The sequence below is a fragment of the Dermochelys coriacea genome, chromosome 3 (assembly GCF_009764565.3).
Source record: "Dermochelys coriacea isolate rDerCor1 chromosome 3, rDerCor1.pri.v4, whole genome shotgun sequence".
NCBI lineage: Eukaryota > Metazoa > Chordata > Testudines > Dermochelyidae > Dermochelys > Dermochelys coriacea.
In genome coordinates this window covers 77,631,057-77,648,409 of record NC_050070.1, presented here as the reverse complement: position 1 = coordinate 77,648,409, position 17,353 = coordinate 77,631,057, and the positions used below count along the sequence as shown (strand labels likewise).

The 17,353-nt window shown below is 40.3% G+C and overlaps 1 protein-coding gene and 1 long non-coding RNA gene across 3 annotated transcripts in view; one reads left to right on the top strand and one right to left on the bottom strand.

Moving 5' to 3' along the window:
* Positions 1–17,353, top strand: part of ASCC3 (activating signal cointegrator 1 complex subunit 3) — a 472,978-nt gene that overhangs the window by 95,549 nt on the left and 360,076 nt on the right. For both annotated transcript variants that reach the window (XM_038393749.2, XM_043510710.1), the window contains 2 exons: positions 7,813–8,013; positions 8,445–8,585. In XM_038393749.2, the coding sequence (XP_038249677.2) occupies positions 7,813–8,013; positions 8,445–8,585 (342 nt within the window). The remainder of the gene's footprint in view (positions 1–7,812; positions 8,014–8,444; positions 8,586–17,353) is intronic.
* LOC122459299 lies at positions 2,201–15,712 on the bottom strand. Its single transcript, XR_006279889.1, has 3 exons — positions 15,702–15,712; positions 2,769–2,772; positions 2,201–2,466 (listed from the first exon to the last, which is right to left on the bottom strand). It is a non-coding gene; the product is annotated as an uncharacterized LOC122459299 (long non-coding RNA).

The following is a 17,353-nucleotide window of genomic DNA, read 5'->3' as shown; positions in this document are numbered from 1 at the left end:
TTCAGCTTTATTATTTATTCATTACCTATGTATATGTTGTTCTCCAGTAATTCCTTCAATATGACTTGCAAACAGTTTGCACAGTATAAAAAAAACTAATTAAATGGAACTTTAAGAAACAAAGAAAAAATGCAACCATTTTCAAAGGTGTTTTAAGAATTCCTAAAATTAAACAATGCATAAACGGGAAACTCAAGACATATAAAAAGACTATAAAATACATTGATCGAACCCTGATATGGCTGTTCAATCATTGCCTCTGTAGGAAGCTCATTAACACTTTATTCTAGCCCCATTGATGAAAATGAAGAGACATCAAGTCAACGTACATATGGCAGTAGATGGGAAACAAATGGCAACAAATTCCAGCTACAGTTTTGCAAATGGAATAACCTATAAAAGGATATTACTAGTGAAGATTGCTGCAGTGTTGAAACACAACTTAAAGATATAAGGAGACTTCCTGAAAAATTCTGGAAATACTTTAAAATAGATCAAGGCAGAAATAAACATTTTTCTGAATCACAAGATTCAGTGAACTATAACACTTGGGATATGTATAGAAGCATGAATTCAAATGCTGTAAACAAAAGTACAGACTGAGTTTGAGTAGCACTGCTACTATTGTGCACAAGGGAAAACTAAGAATTTTCATACACAAATTCTTTGCTATTTAATTTGTGTTCTTGTCCCATATCAGTACATTTATAAAAACATATTTTATATTAAGTTTTTGTACCATATGATTTTCATTTACAATAGTATCATTGCTTAAATATTTAGGGTTTATTGTGATGAAAAGGCCAGTTTGCCCTTTTGATTAATCAGGCACTCCGATAACAAAGAATATATTCTAAGGAGAAAATCCGGGGTATACATCTTAAAACATTTAAACTGCCTTCACCAAACAAGGACACTTCACCAAAGAAGTAGATTGCATCATGGAATGGGCAACCTAAATACCCTGAGAGAACCAGCTTCAATATGGGGGGGAATCCACTGACTTTACACCCCTACGAGTCATCTACCGCCCCACACGGGAACCCAGTGGGGTATCATCAAACAATTATAACCTATATTTCACATCCTGAAAGAAATCTTTCCCAAACCCCCTTGTGTCTGCCTTTCAAACTCCTGCCTTCGCCCCCAACTTCTCCACGCTCATCATCAGATGCAAGCTGCCCACAGACCAGGACACACCAACTCAAAATAGCGCTGTACCCTATGATAACAGATGGAAAACCTGCAGATATATCCACACAACTACAATGACCTATACCCCCCACAACACGCCTTTCGAGATTCCTGGATCTTACACATGCAGCATTGGTGTACCTTGTCCAATTCATCAAATGCCCCAATAACTATGTAGGTGAAACCAGATAATCACTACCTTCTCAAATGAACACACACTCAAAAAAAAAAAAAAAAAAAAAGACAAATTCCCGTTGACAAACACATTTTTTTTTACAAAAGGGTTGAGGGAAGGCCGACAGGTGTGGAGGAGCACATGGTTTGGACAGAGACATCCTTTAAGAGAGGATCTATTAATGGAGATTCTCTATGTCCTAATAAGGAGGAGAGGCTGGAAGATGATGATAAAATATGGGTAGGCTCTGATGAGAAACAGTCAAATGAAAAAGAGTCCCATTCAATTACATCACATAATGGAAGACAGTTAAAAAGTGACAATTTCTTAAAGTACTTATGTACAAATGTTAGAAGTCTAAATAATGGGTGAAACTTGAGTGCCTCGTATTAAATGAGGATATTGATATAATAATCATTACAAAAAATTGGTGGATTGAGGATATTCCATGGGATACAGTAATACCTGGGTACAAAATATGTTGGAAGGACAGAACAGATGGCGTGGCACTATATGTGAAAGGAAGCATAGAGTCAAATGAAGTAAAAATCTTAAATGAACCAAACTGTACCACAGAATCTCTATGGTTAGTAATTCCATGCTTGATTGATAGGAATATCGGAGTAGGGATATATTACCTACCAATTGACCAGGATGATGATAGTGACTCTGAAATGCTCAGGGAGATTAGAGAGGCTACAAAAATAAAAAGCTCAGTAATAATGGGGGATTTCAATTATCCCTATATTGACTGGGTACATTTTACCTCAGGATGGGATGCAGAGATAAAGGGCATGGCTATGCTTGCAAGTTAGAGTGCATTAAAGCAGCCCCACCCTTAGAGTGCCTGGTCTCTGCAACTGGAGTGCTCCTGGTAATCCACCTCCGCGAGATGCATAATGCTTGGTGTGTCTCAACTGAAACGCCCCAGGGTCAGTGTGAACAAGGTGTTGAATTACTGTGCTCTGATTGGCCTCTGGAAACATCCCATAATCCCCTTAAGTCAAGTGGCCACTCTTGTCTTGTTTGGAATCGGCTGCAGAAATGTGGATATGCCCTTTGAAAGCTCCGTTTCTGACAGCTGGCATGCTTATCTGCTCTGGGATGAAGAAACCATTAGTGTTGAACATTGATTGCTTGAGAGGCGGGGGAGGAGGGGTCTGCTGTTGTCTGAACTTACAAGACAGCATGCTGAAGTGCTCTCAGCACCCCCCAACCCTCTCTACCCCCACATATACACAACACATTCCCTGTCACACACTATCCCACCCCACTCCATTTGAAAAGCATGTTGCAGCCACAATGCAGTGGTCTCTGTGGCCGTTGCAAGAGCTGCTAATGTGGTCACACCAGTGTGCTTGAATTTGACAGTGTGGACGCACTGCAGTGCTTTCCCTACTGCACTCTCCGAGGGCTGGTTTAACTTACAGCGCTCTACATCTGCAAGTGTAGCCATGCCCAAAGTTTCTTGACACCTTAAATGACTGCTTCTTGGAGCAGCTCGTCCCGGAACCCACCAGAGGAGAGGCAATTCTTTATTTAGTTCTAAGTGGAGCCCAGGATCTGGTCCAAGAGGTGAATATAGCTGAACCACTTAGTGATAGTGTCCATAATATAATTAAATTTAACATCCCTGGGATGGGGAGGGGAGACACCATGGTAGCCCACTATGGTAGCATTTAATTTCAGAAAGGGGTACTACACACAAAAAAAAGGAAGTTAGTTAAACAGAAATGAAAAAGTTCAATCCCAAAAGTGAAATCCCTGCAAGCTTTTTAAAAACACCGTAATAGAGGCTGAACTTAAATGTATACCCCAAATTAAAAAAACATAGAGAACCAAAAAAGTGTTACTGTGGCTAAACAACAAAGTAGAAGAAGCAGTGAGACACAAAAAGGCATCTTTTTAAAAAGTGGAAGATAAATCCTAGTGAGGAAAATAGAAAGGAACATAAACTCTGGCAAATGAAGTGTAAAAATATAATTAGGAAGGCCAAAAAAGAATTTGAAGAACAACTGGCTGAAGACTCAAAAAGTAATGGCAATTTTTTTTTAAGTATATTAGAAGCAGGAAATTTGCTAAACAATCAGGGGGAACACTGGACGATTGAGATGCCAGAGGAATACTCATGAAAGTAAATTAATTCTTTGCATCCGTGTTTATGGCTGAGGATCTGAGGAAGATTTCCAAACTTGAGCCATTCTTTTGAGGTGACAATCTGGTGGTTTTAGAACAAATTGATAATCTAAACAGTAATAAGTCACCAGAAAAAGATGGTATTCACCCAAGAATTTTGAAGGAACTCAAATGTGAAATTGCAGAACTAACAACTGTGGTATGAAACATATAATTTAAATCAGCTTCTGTACCAGATGACTGGAGGATACCGAACGTGACACCAATTTTTAGAAAAAGGTTCCAGAGGGGATCCCAGCAATTACTGGTCTGTAAACCTTACTTCAGTGCCAGGCAAACTGGTTGAAACTACTGTAAAGAACAGAATTATCAGACACGCAGATGAACATGATTTGTTGGGGAAGAGTCAGCATGGCTTTTGTAAAGGGCAATCATGCCTCACAAATCTAGAATTCTTTGAGGAGGTTGACAAGCATATGGACAAGGGTGATCCAGTGGATAGACTGTACTTAGATTTTCAGAAAGCCTTTGATGAAGTCTCTCACCAAAGGCTCTTAAGTAAAGTAAGCTGTCATGGGATAAGAGGGAAAGTCCTCTCATGGATTGATAACTGGTTAAAAGATAGGAAACAAAGGGTAAGAATAAATGGTCAGTTTTTAGAATGGAGAAATGTAAATAATGGTGTCGCCAAGGGGTCTGTACCAATGTTCCCGCTAATTTTTTACACCCAGGTATGGAATTAATTTTGATATGTGCACCAATATGGAAGTGATGTGTGTCTGGGGCAGGGGAGAGTGAGGGATTCAGAGTGTGGGAGGGAGCTTAGGGCTGGGGCAGAGGGTTGCACTGCGGGGGGTTGGGGGGTGAGGGCTCTGGGGTGAGGCCAGGGATGAGGGGTTTGGAGTGCAGGACGGGGCTCAGGGCTGGGTCAAAGGGTTGGGGTATGCGGAGGTGAGAGCTCTGGCTGGAGATGAGGAGTTTGGGGTGCAGGCTGCCCCTGGGCTGTGGTGGGGATAGAGGACTCCCTCCAGCCCTCTCCTGCTGCAACAGCTCTGAGGCTGGGACCAGGGGAGAGGCGCCTCTCCTTGATTGCGTGGCCCTTGATACCATGCATCTTAGAGGGAACTTAGGTCTGTACTAGGACCAGTAAATCCAAAGCAGGCTGCGAAGAGTTACAAAGGGATATCACAAAACTGGATGACTTGGACAACAAAATGGCAGATGAAATTAAATTTTGATAAAAGCAAATTAATGCACATTAGAAAACATAATCACAGCTATACGTATAAAATGATGGTATATAACTATACATATAAAATTAGCTATTGTTGCTCAAGAAAGAGATATTTGAGTTATTGTAGATAGTTCTCTGAAAACATCCACTTAATGTGCAGCGGCAGTCAGTTAACAGAATGTTCGGTATCATTAAGAAAGGGATAGATAATAAGAGGGAAAATATCATATTGCCTCTATATAAATCCAGGATGCCCACATCTTGAATACTGAATTCAGATCTGGTTGTCCCATCTCAAAAAAGATGTACAGCAATTGGAAAAGGTACAGAAAAGGACAACAAAAATGATTAGCGGTATTGAACAGCTTCACTATGAGGAGAGATTAATAAGGTTGGGACTTTTCAGCTTGGAAAAGACAGCTAAAGGGGGACAAGTTAGAAGTCTTAAAAATCATGACTGGTGTGGGGAAAGTAAATAAGGAAGTGTTGTTTGCTCCGTCTCATAACACAAGAACTAGCGGTCACCAAATGAAATTAATAGGCAGCAGGTTTAAAACAAACAAAAGGAAGTATTTCTTCACGCAACACACAGTCAATCTGTGGAACTCTTGCCAGAGGATGTTGTGAAGTCCAAGACTATAACAGGGTTCAAAAAAGAACCAGATAAATTCATGGAGGATAGGTCCCTTAATGGCTATTAGCCAGGATGGACAGAGATGCAAAACCATTCTCAGAAGTGTCCCTAGCCTCTGTTTGCCAGAAGCTGGCAATGGGCAACGGGGGATGGATCAGTCGATTACTTGTTCTGTTCATTTCCTCTTAAGCACCTGGCATTGCCTACTGTTAGAAGACAGGATACTGGGCTAAATGGATCATTGGTTTGACCCAGTATGACCATTCTTAGGAGATCATCCTTTCTCTTCCTGCACTCCTCTGCCTCATTGACGAGGCACCCTCCAACTTCTGCCATATACGAAGCAGGGGTCCTACAGAGTATATCTACATTGCACTTTAAACCTGCATTTGTAGGGATCTGGGCTTGTGGACTTGGTATTTCCAAATCAGTGCTTAACCATCCACACTGCATCATAAACCTGGGCTTGCAGTTGCTGGATCTGTCTCTCATAGCCGTGCTTACATGTCCATAGTGCACTACACAGACTTTTTGACTCAGATCTGTGGCTTGAGCTGCAACCGCGCTGCAAAATGACAGGGCTTGGACCAGAGTCACAGCAGGGTCCTAGGACCTGAACTTGCTCAAGTCAAACTGATTTGTATGTCAACAGAAAGGGGTCTTGGGCTTGAACCTGAGTCAGAGTCTGGGTTTAGTGTGCAGTGTATATATAACCACAAATAACCGTCTCCACTGCATAACCCTGACTGCTGTGCACTGAATAACACAAAGGTCCTGTGGGAAAAGTAGTAGTACTGTCTGATTTTTACAAAAAAAAAACAAAACCCAAACACCCAGGTTTTATAAAAAGCTTGTATTTGTTTTTTTTCCAATTTTCACCCTACTTTTGTATCATTCAAATATATGAAAATAATTTGTTTTATTCGGAAAGTAGGAGATATTTCATGAGATATGTACTGTGATAATACATTAGTGTGGGTGTATAAGCAAAGTTGTCTGTTGAAGTAGGCTATGTATTAGTCTAGAACAGTGCTACTCAAAGTGGTGGTCTGTGGACTGCTGCCGGTCCGCGAGCCATCGGCTGCTGGTCTGCATGCACATTGGAAAAAAAAAGATTGCCGGTCCCCCACATCAGTTAGCTTGAGAAGCACTGGTCTAGAAGATGCACACAATAAACAGGGTCCCACTCAAGCTCTGAAGTCCATGCGAATCTTAATGTACTGATGAATCTCACTCCCACCACGTACATATTTCAAGCTGTTAGCAGAGAATGGTTTAAATGTCTGACACAATGGAAAAAAACAAACATCTATCAGAATACTTTTCAGAACGCAAGGATATATTCGAAAGTTTTTTAAAAAACGAAACGGGATAAAAGGATGAAGTTGAATCTATGCGCTGCAAATGGTGTGGCCCAGTTATTAAATGTAAATATTTATAGGCTAATAGTTCTAAGTCAAAACAGTAAACTGTTTTTATTCAAATTAAAAGTTTTATTTGGGGACTAGAGATGTATTGTTTTCTTAAACTCAGAGTGGCATTTTGTTTTTAGTTCTGCAGCAAACCACACAGAATTCCATTCATCAAAGCATTAATTTATGAATACTTTTTTCCTTTGTCCTTCCGTCCAACAAAATAAACCCTGATTATTTACCCAGAAAAAGTAAATTTCCACCGATTTTCACCTGCTTTTGTTGTTGTAGTAATAAACACCTTTACATTCCTGGGAAAAATTAAATACAATAAAAACAGAAAATGAAGGGCCCTAATCATATTGCATATGCTAAAGGAGGCCAACATAAGGCAGAAAAGCAACCTTAGTTCTGGCATTTCCTAATTTTTGTGTGATTGACTGTAATTTTAATATTCTCTTAATATTGTTTTTTTTATGTAATAGGCTAGTTTATATTGTAGACTTTTCGTTTAGCTCTGCAATCTATATGGGTGGTGGCCTGACAATGCTCTAAAGGTGTCCCTCCCAATCAGAGAGGAGGAGGATATTGTTTCCTCGTTATGCCTTAAAATGGCTTTAGGATGTCAACTTACTACATCTTTCCTAATTTATAAAGTGCTATAAAGGTCTACATTTTTTCCACTAATAATAATTATGTAATTATATTTAAAATACAGAACAATCATATATTCTATTAATACTGTTTTTATGCTAATATTCATCAACTCTTAATGAAGTTTGGTCAGTGTGTTTTTGGTAAAAGTGAAAAACGTAACAGTGGTGTAGTTGAGATTAATTTATTATGTTAATGTTTTAAAAGTTATCCTACTTGGAATACATAAGAAAAGAAATTTGAAGTTTTCCAGCATGGTAGATTTAACCTTTTGGGATTAAAGGCTTGTGACTAATTTCTAAGAGGATCCAAAAATTATTCCTTTAATTTTGCTGTCCTTGTATTTTCATTGCAATACTTTGTTTTCTTTCAGATTGGGCAACTTGTTTTTAAAGGCATGAAAAGACTAAACCGAATCCAATCAATAGTTTTTGAGACTGCCTACAGTACAAATGAGAACATGCTGATCTGTGCACCCACCGGAGCTGGGAAAACTAATATTGCCATGCTAACTGTCCTGCATGAAATTCGCCAGCATGTTCAGCAAGGAGTTATCAAAAAGGATGAGTTTAAGGTAGGAATTCAATGAACCAAAACCAACTTTTTAACTCATAAAACCCATTATACAGTTCTACCCATTATATGAAATCAAGAAATTTTCAAGGGTATTATACATCTCCAACTCTCATAGAAAATGCTGGTGATTTACTTCATTACTATTAAACCAATTCCTATTTGTGTTCTGAAAAGCTATGAAAATACATTTAACTATGATGCAGAACCAATTCTCAAAGTAATGAGGCTGTATAAACAAAATCAATTGTCCTCTAAACAGTGGCACACTTATTTAACAAAGATAACTACTTTTCATATATCGCTATTAAGATTTTTCACTGTAAGTGCCTACAATCATATTTCACAATAAATCGTGATGTGTTGGTTGCCATGAAACAAATGACATTGTGCAGTTTGCTCATTTATCAAGCTAGTGTTCTTTTGGTGCAGATTGTGTATGTTGCTCCTATGAAGGCTTTGGCAGCTGAAATGACAAATTACTTCAGCAAGCGTCTGGAGCCACTAAGCATCACTGTGAAAGAGTTGACCGGTGATATGCAGTTGTCGAAAAGTGAAATTCTGCGAACACAGGTATGTTTTGGTTCAGATGAATAGTGCTTGTGTACACGCATGTGTGCACACTTTCATTTGTTAAAAAACTTGGTTGTCAAATGTTGTAGTAGTTGGAATGTAACATGCTATTAATTATACTGCGTATGTTTAAAATGTGACCAGAGTTTGGAACACATTCACAATGGAGAAAACTTTCAAATAGATCTGAAACACAAACCTAAAATGATCTATTTTTTCACTGAAATTTGAGGTTCCATCTACAACCCTATAATACACCCACAACCTTCCCGGTTTTATTAGGTCCCTGGATAGATCCATGGTCTCTTCATTGCTTATAACCATTAGTAGAACCAGGTGCCTTACTTCTGGATTCCAGCCTCTTAATGGATTATTCCTACCTTTGAATGATTGTCAGGGATTGTGGTACTAGGTATTCCATTTAGAAAAACAAGAAAAAACAACCCTCCCCCCCACATACACCCAAAAGTCAAGTAGGATCAGGTCCTTAGATGGAAAATGGAAAACAAGTTTGAAATATTACTACAATATTGTTGTGTAATTGAATATTTTGTCAGATGTCTTTTTAAAGTATACAGTGGTGCTGTAACTGTGTTGGCCACAGGATATTAGAAAGACAAGTTGGGGAAGTCATGTCAAGTTGGAGAGGTCATGTCTCTTATTTGAAGTTGGTTCAATAAAAGATATTACCTCACCCACTTTGTTAATCATCTTTTTAAAGGGTTAATAAAGTTGAAGATTCTGCTGATGAGTAATCGCAGTATATTTCCTCGGATAAAGAGCGTTTAAGTGATGAAAAATATCAGGCATCATTAATGAAGTTCTTCTTGCCTCTTGAGAAATTCTAGACATTTTAATAACTGAATTTGCATACATGACTTCATGTGCAGGGTTGTGCAGCATGCAAATTTTTCGTTAGCAGATACGACTATTCCCATATTGCCTTATTTGTTTAGAAAAGAGGCTTTTATCAGGTGTACGTTTTGGGCAAGCAGTCTTTCAGCCAGTCATGTAATACTTTTTTCTGCAATACAAACAAGCATTTGTATTTTTATGCTTAAACTCCTTGTTGTTGCCCTTTTGACTCCCAATTTCATGAATCCGAATAAGCTTTGGCTGTATTGATTATGTATTATGAACACTTGTGTCATTAATCCTGTAGTAATTAACATTGATTCAATTGAGATATACTTTTTTCTTTTTAGCTTTGATATGCTTTAAATCTCCATTATTAGATTGAAGTTCTTTTCCTATGTTAAAAAGAAAATATAGATTTATGGATTATAAATCCAGAGGCGATGATTGTGATAATCTAGCCTGACCTCCTATACAATACAGACCACGGGATTTCCCTGAATTAATTCCTGTTTGAACGAGATGTTTTTTTTAAAAAAAATCCAGTCTTGATTTGAAAATTTCTCATGATGGAGGTTCCACCGCGGCCCAGGTATGTCTTCCAATGATTAATTACTGTCACTGTTAAAAATATATACCAAACTACCTTACTTAGTTTGTCAAGCTTCAAGCTCCAGCAATAAGCTCTTGTTATACCTTTGCTGGACTGAAGAGCCTTCTCATCAAACTTTTATTCCCCATTTTCAGTGCAGACTGTGATTAAGTCACCCCTTAATCTTTTCTTTGTTATTCTAAACAGATTGAGCTCTTAGAGTCTTTCACTGTATGTAGGGCTCGGTGTCCGTTACGTAGGTCACGGAAAGTCACGGATTCCGTGACTTTCTACAACCTCCGTGACTTCTGCAGCAGTCAGTGTGGCTGAATCCACGGCTCCCAAGCAGCTGGCTCTAGGGCCAGCTGCTCAGGTGGCCCTGGGGACAGCCACTCTGGCCGCTGCTGGAGTGGCCCTGCATCTGGCTTCTTGGGCGGACCCACAGCCAGCTGCACTGGCTGCTGCTGAAGTGGCCCCTGGGCCAACTATACCAGCTGCTGCTCAGGCGGCCCCGGGCAGCGGTCCTGGGGTAGCTGGAGCAGCTGCTGCTGCTGGCCCGCCATGCCCCCCTGCAGTGGACCCCTGGCTTTCTCCTGCAGCAGCGGTCCTTCATGGCACACCCGCCCCCCCCCAAGAGGGGGGGTATTTATAGTATAAGTTCAGGGGTATTTATAGTATAAAACATGGACAGGTCATGGGCCGTGAATTTTTGTTTGTTTGGCCATGACCTGTCCATTTTTTTACTAAAAAATACCCATGACTAAATCGTAGCCCTAACTATATGGCATGTATTCCAATCCTTTGTTCATTCTTGTGGCTCTTTTTTTCTGAACCCTCTTCAAATTTTCAGCATCCTTCTTGAATTGTGGACACCAGAACTTGACACAATATTCCAGTAGCGGTCACACTATTGCCATGTACAGAGATAATATAACTTATCTGGACCCCCTAGGTATTCCCTGTTTTATACATCCAGAGATTGCATTAACCTTTTTGGCCATAACATCACATTGGGAGCTCATGTTCAGCTGGTTATCAACAATGGTCACAAAGTCTTTTCAGAATCATTGCTTCTCAGCTTAGAGCCCCACCATGCTGTATGTATGGACCACATATGTGATTCTTAGATATGACTTTACATTGACTGTATTGAAATATGTTTGCTTGCGTCCAGCTTACTAAGTGATCCAGCTAGCTCTATATCAATATACTGTCCTATTAATTATTTACTACAGCTCAATCTTTGTCATCTGCAAGCTTGATAAGTAATTTTTGTTTTCTTCCAAGTTATTGACAAAAATGTTAAATAGCATAGGCCAATCCCCACCAGATCCCTTTACAAATACACCAGCTTGATGATGATTCCTTATTTACAATTACATTTTGAGAGCTATTGGTTAGCCAGCATTTAATCCATTTAATATGGACCATGTTGATTTTGTCATTCTAGTTTCTTAATCAAAATATTTTGTGGTACCAAATGAAGTGTTGTATAGAAGTGTCTAAGTATATTACATAAATGCTATTACCTTTATCAACCAAACCTGTATTGTTTAAAAAAAAATCAAGTTCGTACGACAAGATCTGTTTTCCATAAACCCATGTTGACTGGCATTAATTATATTGCCTCATGGTTTTGCCCAAGGCGATAGAGTGCAGCGGGCTGCTGGTGTCTCCAGTTCTTTCTCACTGGTGCATATTCCTGCCCAGTACCCAGATTTAGGTACTGGATTATGCTGAAGTTGAAAATCTGTGCTTCCTGCCCCCGCTTGTTTTCCATCAGTGACGAGCACCAGCACGGTTTGTACTGCTTGGGGGAATCCCATATTGTGATAAGGTGCAGTATCTGCCTCTTCTTCCCTGCCCATGCATTAGAAAACCAGGTTCTCTGCCTCAAGAAGCACCTCATGGAGGCTGCCATGGGACCAGCATCGGATCCTGGCCAGGGAACCTCCCCTTATATCAGCCTGAGTAGGCGAAGAGCGCTCCCCCTACTGAAGAGCCTCCATTGGGTTCCGCTGGTACCAGCACTAAGGACCCTGCTCCGGGGCCTAGCCATGAGGCAAGGGAGCATGCACATAAGCATGGCAATAAGTTTCTCTCCACACCTGAGAAGGATTTGGCACCATTCACGAGATCTGGCCATGGAGGAACCACGCTTTCCAAGACTCAGAGCAACAAAGCCTGCACCAATCACTGGATCCGTTGGTACCGACCATGGATCCTGTGACTCCACCAGCCCCTGGGAACCACAGGTCACCAGACAGATGCAGTTACCGGTACTGGTCCCTCCAGTGGAGCAACTACCATTGACCGCTAGGAGACTCTGAAGTGCTCTGGGTCTCCATGAGTTGTTTGCATTTGAAGGGCTGCTGTCATCATAAGCCCTGATCTGGTCACAGGGATCCTTCCTCCCACTATGTTCCTACCACCTCCCATTCTCGTGGCTCCAGCAGCACCACCATTTGGGGAGGTCTCTGACTCCTCTGATTTGGATGATATGGATGTGTACATTGGCCAAACCGGACAGTCTCTATGTAAAAGAATAAATGGACACAAATCAGACGTCAAGAATTATAACATTCAAAAACCAGTCGGAGAACACTTCAGTCTCTCTGGTCACTCGATTACAGACCTAAAAGTTGCAATTCTTCAACAAAAAAAACCTTCAAAAACAGACTCCAACGAGAGACTGCTGAATTGGATTTAATTTGCAAACTGGACACCATTACATTAGGTTTGAATAAAGACTGGGAGTGGATGTATCCTTACACAAAGTAAAACCATTTCCCCATGTTTGTTTTCCCCTCCCCACACTGTTCCTCACACATTCTTGTCAACTGCTAGAAATGGCCCACCTTGATTATCACTACAAAAGGGTTTTTTCTCTCCTGCTGGGAATAGCTCACCTTACTGATCACTCTCGTTACAATGTGTATGGTAACACCCATTGTTTCATGTTCTCTGTGTATATAAATCTCCCCACTGTATTTTCCACTGCATGCATCCGATGAAGTGAGCTGTAGCTCACGAAAGCTTATGCTCTAATAAATTTGTTAGTCTCTAAGGTGCCACAAGTACTCCTTTTCTTTTTGCGAATACAGACTAACATGGCTGCTACTCTGAAACCTGAAAAACTAAAGTCACTGTGGCAAAATAAAACACGTGCATGCCCAAAGTATAGGGACAGTTCTGAAGAACTTGAATTTTAAAAAGCGGTGGTCTCCCGCTGTTGGCTGTGAAGCATCAATTTACAAACTCATCTTATTTCTAGAGCAGTGTGAATATCAAGCAAGGAAGTAAACAAAAAGTCTTATTAATTTTAAGCTTCATTAAAAATGGAGGTGGGGGGAATCAATGCTTACCAGATGGAAAGGGGGAAAAATGGTCAGTGAAAGACATCTAATTCAGCTTCATTTAAAGGGTTTACAGAACTGAAAGTCAAGTGTCTTTTTAATAGTAGTGAACAACTGAGAAGTAATGTTCAAAGTGCTCATTTAGAGCAATTTATTAACATAAAATATATGCAATAAAACTTTGATTCTTCTTGGTCCCTTGTTGCTCCAATAACATCCTTTCTCATACAAAGTTTGCTATTCAGTTTTTGTGGAAGAGATCAAGAGATAACAAAAATCTGCTAGTGATGTATATAAATGGGCAAAGAGGAACAAACTTCACTTGAGACATATTTGTTCTTTTTGTGCAGAGATTGGCTTAGGATCCATTTAATCTCTTCATTAAAAGAACAATGAAAATGAAGACTGGTTAGATAGGTAGAGAATGGTCCAATCGAGCTATTGTCTAAAGCATCCAATTTCCAAGTAATATACAATATAAACATTTAGAATTCAACACGAGGCTTGGTTGCCCAATCGTACAACCATACAAAAACCATACAAACCCAAACCATACAAAAGCATTCAGCTATTTTTCCGAGGAGAAAAAATGGTGAAAAAGGATGCCTTTTCTCACCACTAGCCACAATCCTCTCTGTATACATTCCATCTGAATCCTCAGTCTCCAAAGTACTCTGAAGGATAAAATCAGAAAGCACAAAGTAATCCTAAATATCCTAAATTTACTAATAAAACCATGTTGTTCAGAGCAATTAGAGATGTCTGCAGTCCAAACCTGCCTCTACTTCACAGGCCAGATGCCCTATTTCATGGTCTAGTTCTATATGCAAAATCAGCATATTGTGCACTCCATATGCTTTATGAAAGTATGCTTATGAATATGATGTAACTGGAATATGCTTTATGCAAAAGGTCACTTGTAAAGTATCATTACAAAGCTTATAATCTACTGAGTGTATTCATCCTATTTGTATGCATGTATCATCCTTGTATCTGAAGCTAGAAATATGAAGTATAACTCTGAGGTCCTATTATAACTATGCAAAGTGTGGGCCATTAATGATGGTTTAGAATCTTGATGGCTCCCATTGACTCGGACAGTTGGTTGTAAATGATCTGTTTACCTGCAAGCCTTCTTATTTATGTGTGGGCCAGCCCATTGGGAATGAAGAATGAGGTCTCACAGGGACATGTGACCATGTCACCTGATGAAATTCATTTTAAATCTGGTACTTTTCCGTTCAGAAGGAGGGGTGGTGACCCAGAGAGACAAAAGATTCCCGCCTTGTACCAAAGCTATAAAAGGGAGTTGAGTAGGACAAAGGGGTTCCAGTCATGAGAAAACCCCTGCTTACCACCTAAGATGTCTGCTGGAACTAACAAGGACTGAACCGGGGAAAGGATTGGGCCCAGACTAGGAAGGAGTCTAATCTGTGAAAGAAGTTTATTGGAACATCTCTGAGGGTGAGAGATTACCTGTAATCAGTTTCTTAATTTATTAGGCTTCGACTTGTGTGTGTTTGTTTTATTTTGCTTGGTGACTTGCTTTGGTCTGTCTGTTGTTAGTTGAAACCACTTAAATACTACTTTTTATACGTAATAAAATCACTTTTGTTTATTAATATGCTCACACACCAGAGTATGTGATTAATACCTGAGGGAGCAAACAGCTGTGCATATCTTTCTGTCAGTGTTATAGAGGGTGGACAATTTGAGTTTACCCTGTATAAGCTTTATACTGAGTAAAACAGATTTTTTGGGGGGTTTGGATCCCGTTGAAAACTGGGTGTCTGGGTGCTGGAGCCAGGCAACCTGTTGAGCTGTTTTCAGTTAAGTCTGCAGTTTTGGGGGCGTGGACCAGACCCTGGGCCTGTGTTGCAGCAGGCTAGCGTGTCTGGCTCAACAAGACAGGGATCTGGAGTCCCAAGCTGGCAGGGAAAACAGGCTCAGAGGTAATTTCAGCACATCAGGTGTCAGTCCCAAGCAGGTCTCTGTGACCAAACCAGTCACACACATCTGAATCTGACTGCTTGGATCTAATTGCTTGTTTACACTGGCACTTTACAGTGCTGCAACTTTCTTGCTCGGGGGTGTGATTTCCCCCCCCCCCAAGTGCTGCAAGTTTCAGCGCTGTAACATGCCAGTATAGACAGTGCACTAGAGCTGGGAGCCGCGCCCCTTGTGGAGGTGGGGTTTTTTTAGAGCTCTGGAACAGCTCTCTCCCTGTGCTGTGCCGTGGCTACACAAGCCACATTAAAGTGCTACCGTGGCAGCGCTTTAATGTTGCCAGTGAAGACATGCCCTTAGACAGACAAGGTGGGTGAGGTAATATCTCTTATTAGATGAACTTCTATTGGTGGAAGAGAGAAGCTTTCAAGCCACACAGAGCTCTTTTTCCCATCTGGGAATGGAACTGCCAGTGTCACAGCAAAATGCAAAGTGGAACAGATTGTTTAGCATAAGTAGTTAGCATGTATTATAAGGGACCATTCAAGGTAGAATGGTCTGCTAACACCTTGCAGTCACAGGAAAAAAAGAGGGGGTTAGTGAGTTAGTCTGTTGTAATAAGACATAAATCCTGGTTTCGCTACCCACATAGGTGTTAGATTCATAGATACTAAGGTCAGAAGGAACCATTCTAGGAAGGTCATCTAGTCTGACCTCCTCCACAATGCAGGCCACAGAATCTCACCCACCTACTCCTATGAAAAACCTCATCTATGTCTGAGCTATTGAAGTCCTCAAATCATGGTTTAAAGACTTCAAGGAGCAGAGAATCCTCCCTCAAGTGATCTGTGCCCCATGCTACAGAGGAAGGCGAAAAACTTCCAGGGCCTCTTCCAATCTGCCCTGGAGGAAAATTCCTTTCCGACCCCAAATATGGCGATGAGCTAAACCCTGAGCATATGGGCAAGATTCACCGGCCAGATACTACAGAAAATTCTTTCCTGGGTAAATCAGATCCCACCCATCTAATATCCCATCTCAGGGGATTAAGCCTATTTACCATGAATATTTAAAGATGGATTAATTGCCAAAATCACATTATCCCATCATACCATCTCCTCCATAACGGTTGGGGCAATTCACACACAGGTGATAGGGTGTCTTTGTCTTTTATCGTTTCCCTGTGTGAACTCATTTGAGAACAGAGTGATTGTCTGACCCAATAAATGTGGGTGAAACCAGGATTTATAGTTTTACTACAAACTATAACCCACTAATTCTCCTTTTTTGTCCTATGACTGCAGAGGTGTTAACAGGCCACTCTTCCTTGAGTAGTCCTTTATAATATGTGCTAAGTACTTCTGCTAAACCATCTGTTCCACCTTGCATTTTGCTGTGACACTGGGAGTTTCTTTCCCTGACCTGAAGAAGAGCTCTGTGTGGCTTGAAAGCTTGTCTCTCTCACAAACAGAAGTTGGTTCAATAAAGGATATTGCCTCCCCCACCTTCTCACTCTCGGATCTTGGGACTAACACGGCTACAACTATGCTGCTTGGATCTTGTAAGGGAGTTAATAATTGAAGCAGTCTATTTTCAGGGATGATCCAAATTCTGTTTGCTTCTAGCAAAAGATCCACCTCACTAGTGTTCTCCAAACAATGGAAAGGTTACAAAGAAAGTATCAAGTTCAAGAATTCTGGGAGTCTGAACATCCTAAAGTTTCTACAGATGCCCTTTCCTTACACTTAATGTAAAGATTCCTAAAGGAACTTGGTACAAAGTCTTTGCATTCAGGGACTTTATCCTTATTCCCCCAAAACTTCAGCTGGCTCCAATCCACCTGCAAAACTTCTGGTCTTCCTGCTCCCCAGTATAACTTCTACAATGCAGTTGTGTATTGTCAATGCAGAAATCTTTGCCACATTGGAAACTGACTATGATGACTGAAAAATAAATAATAACAAACTACTGTGCTGTTTCTATTCCTCATTTTTGTAATTATTTCAATTTTAAAAATC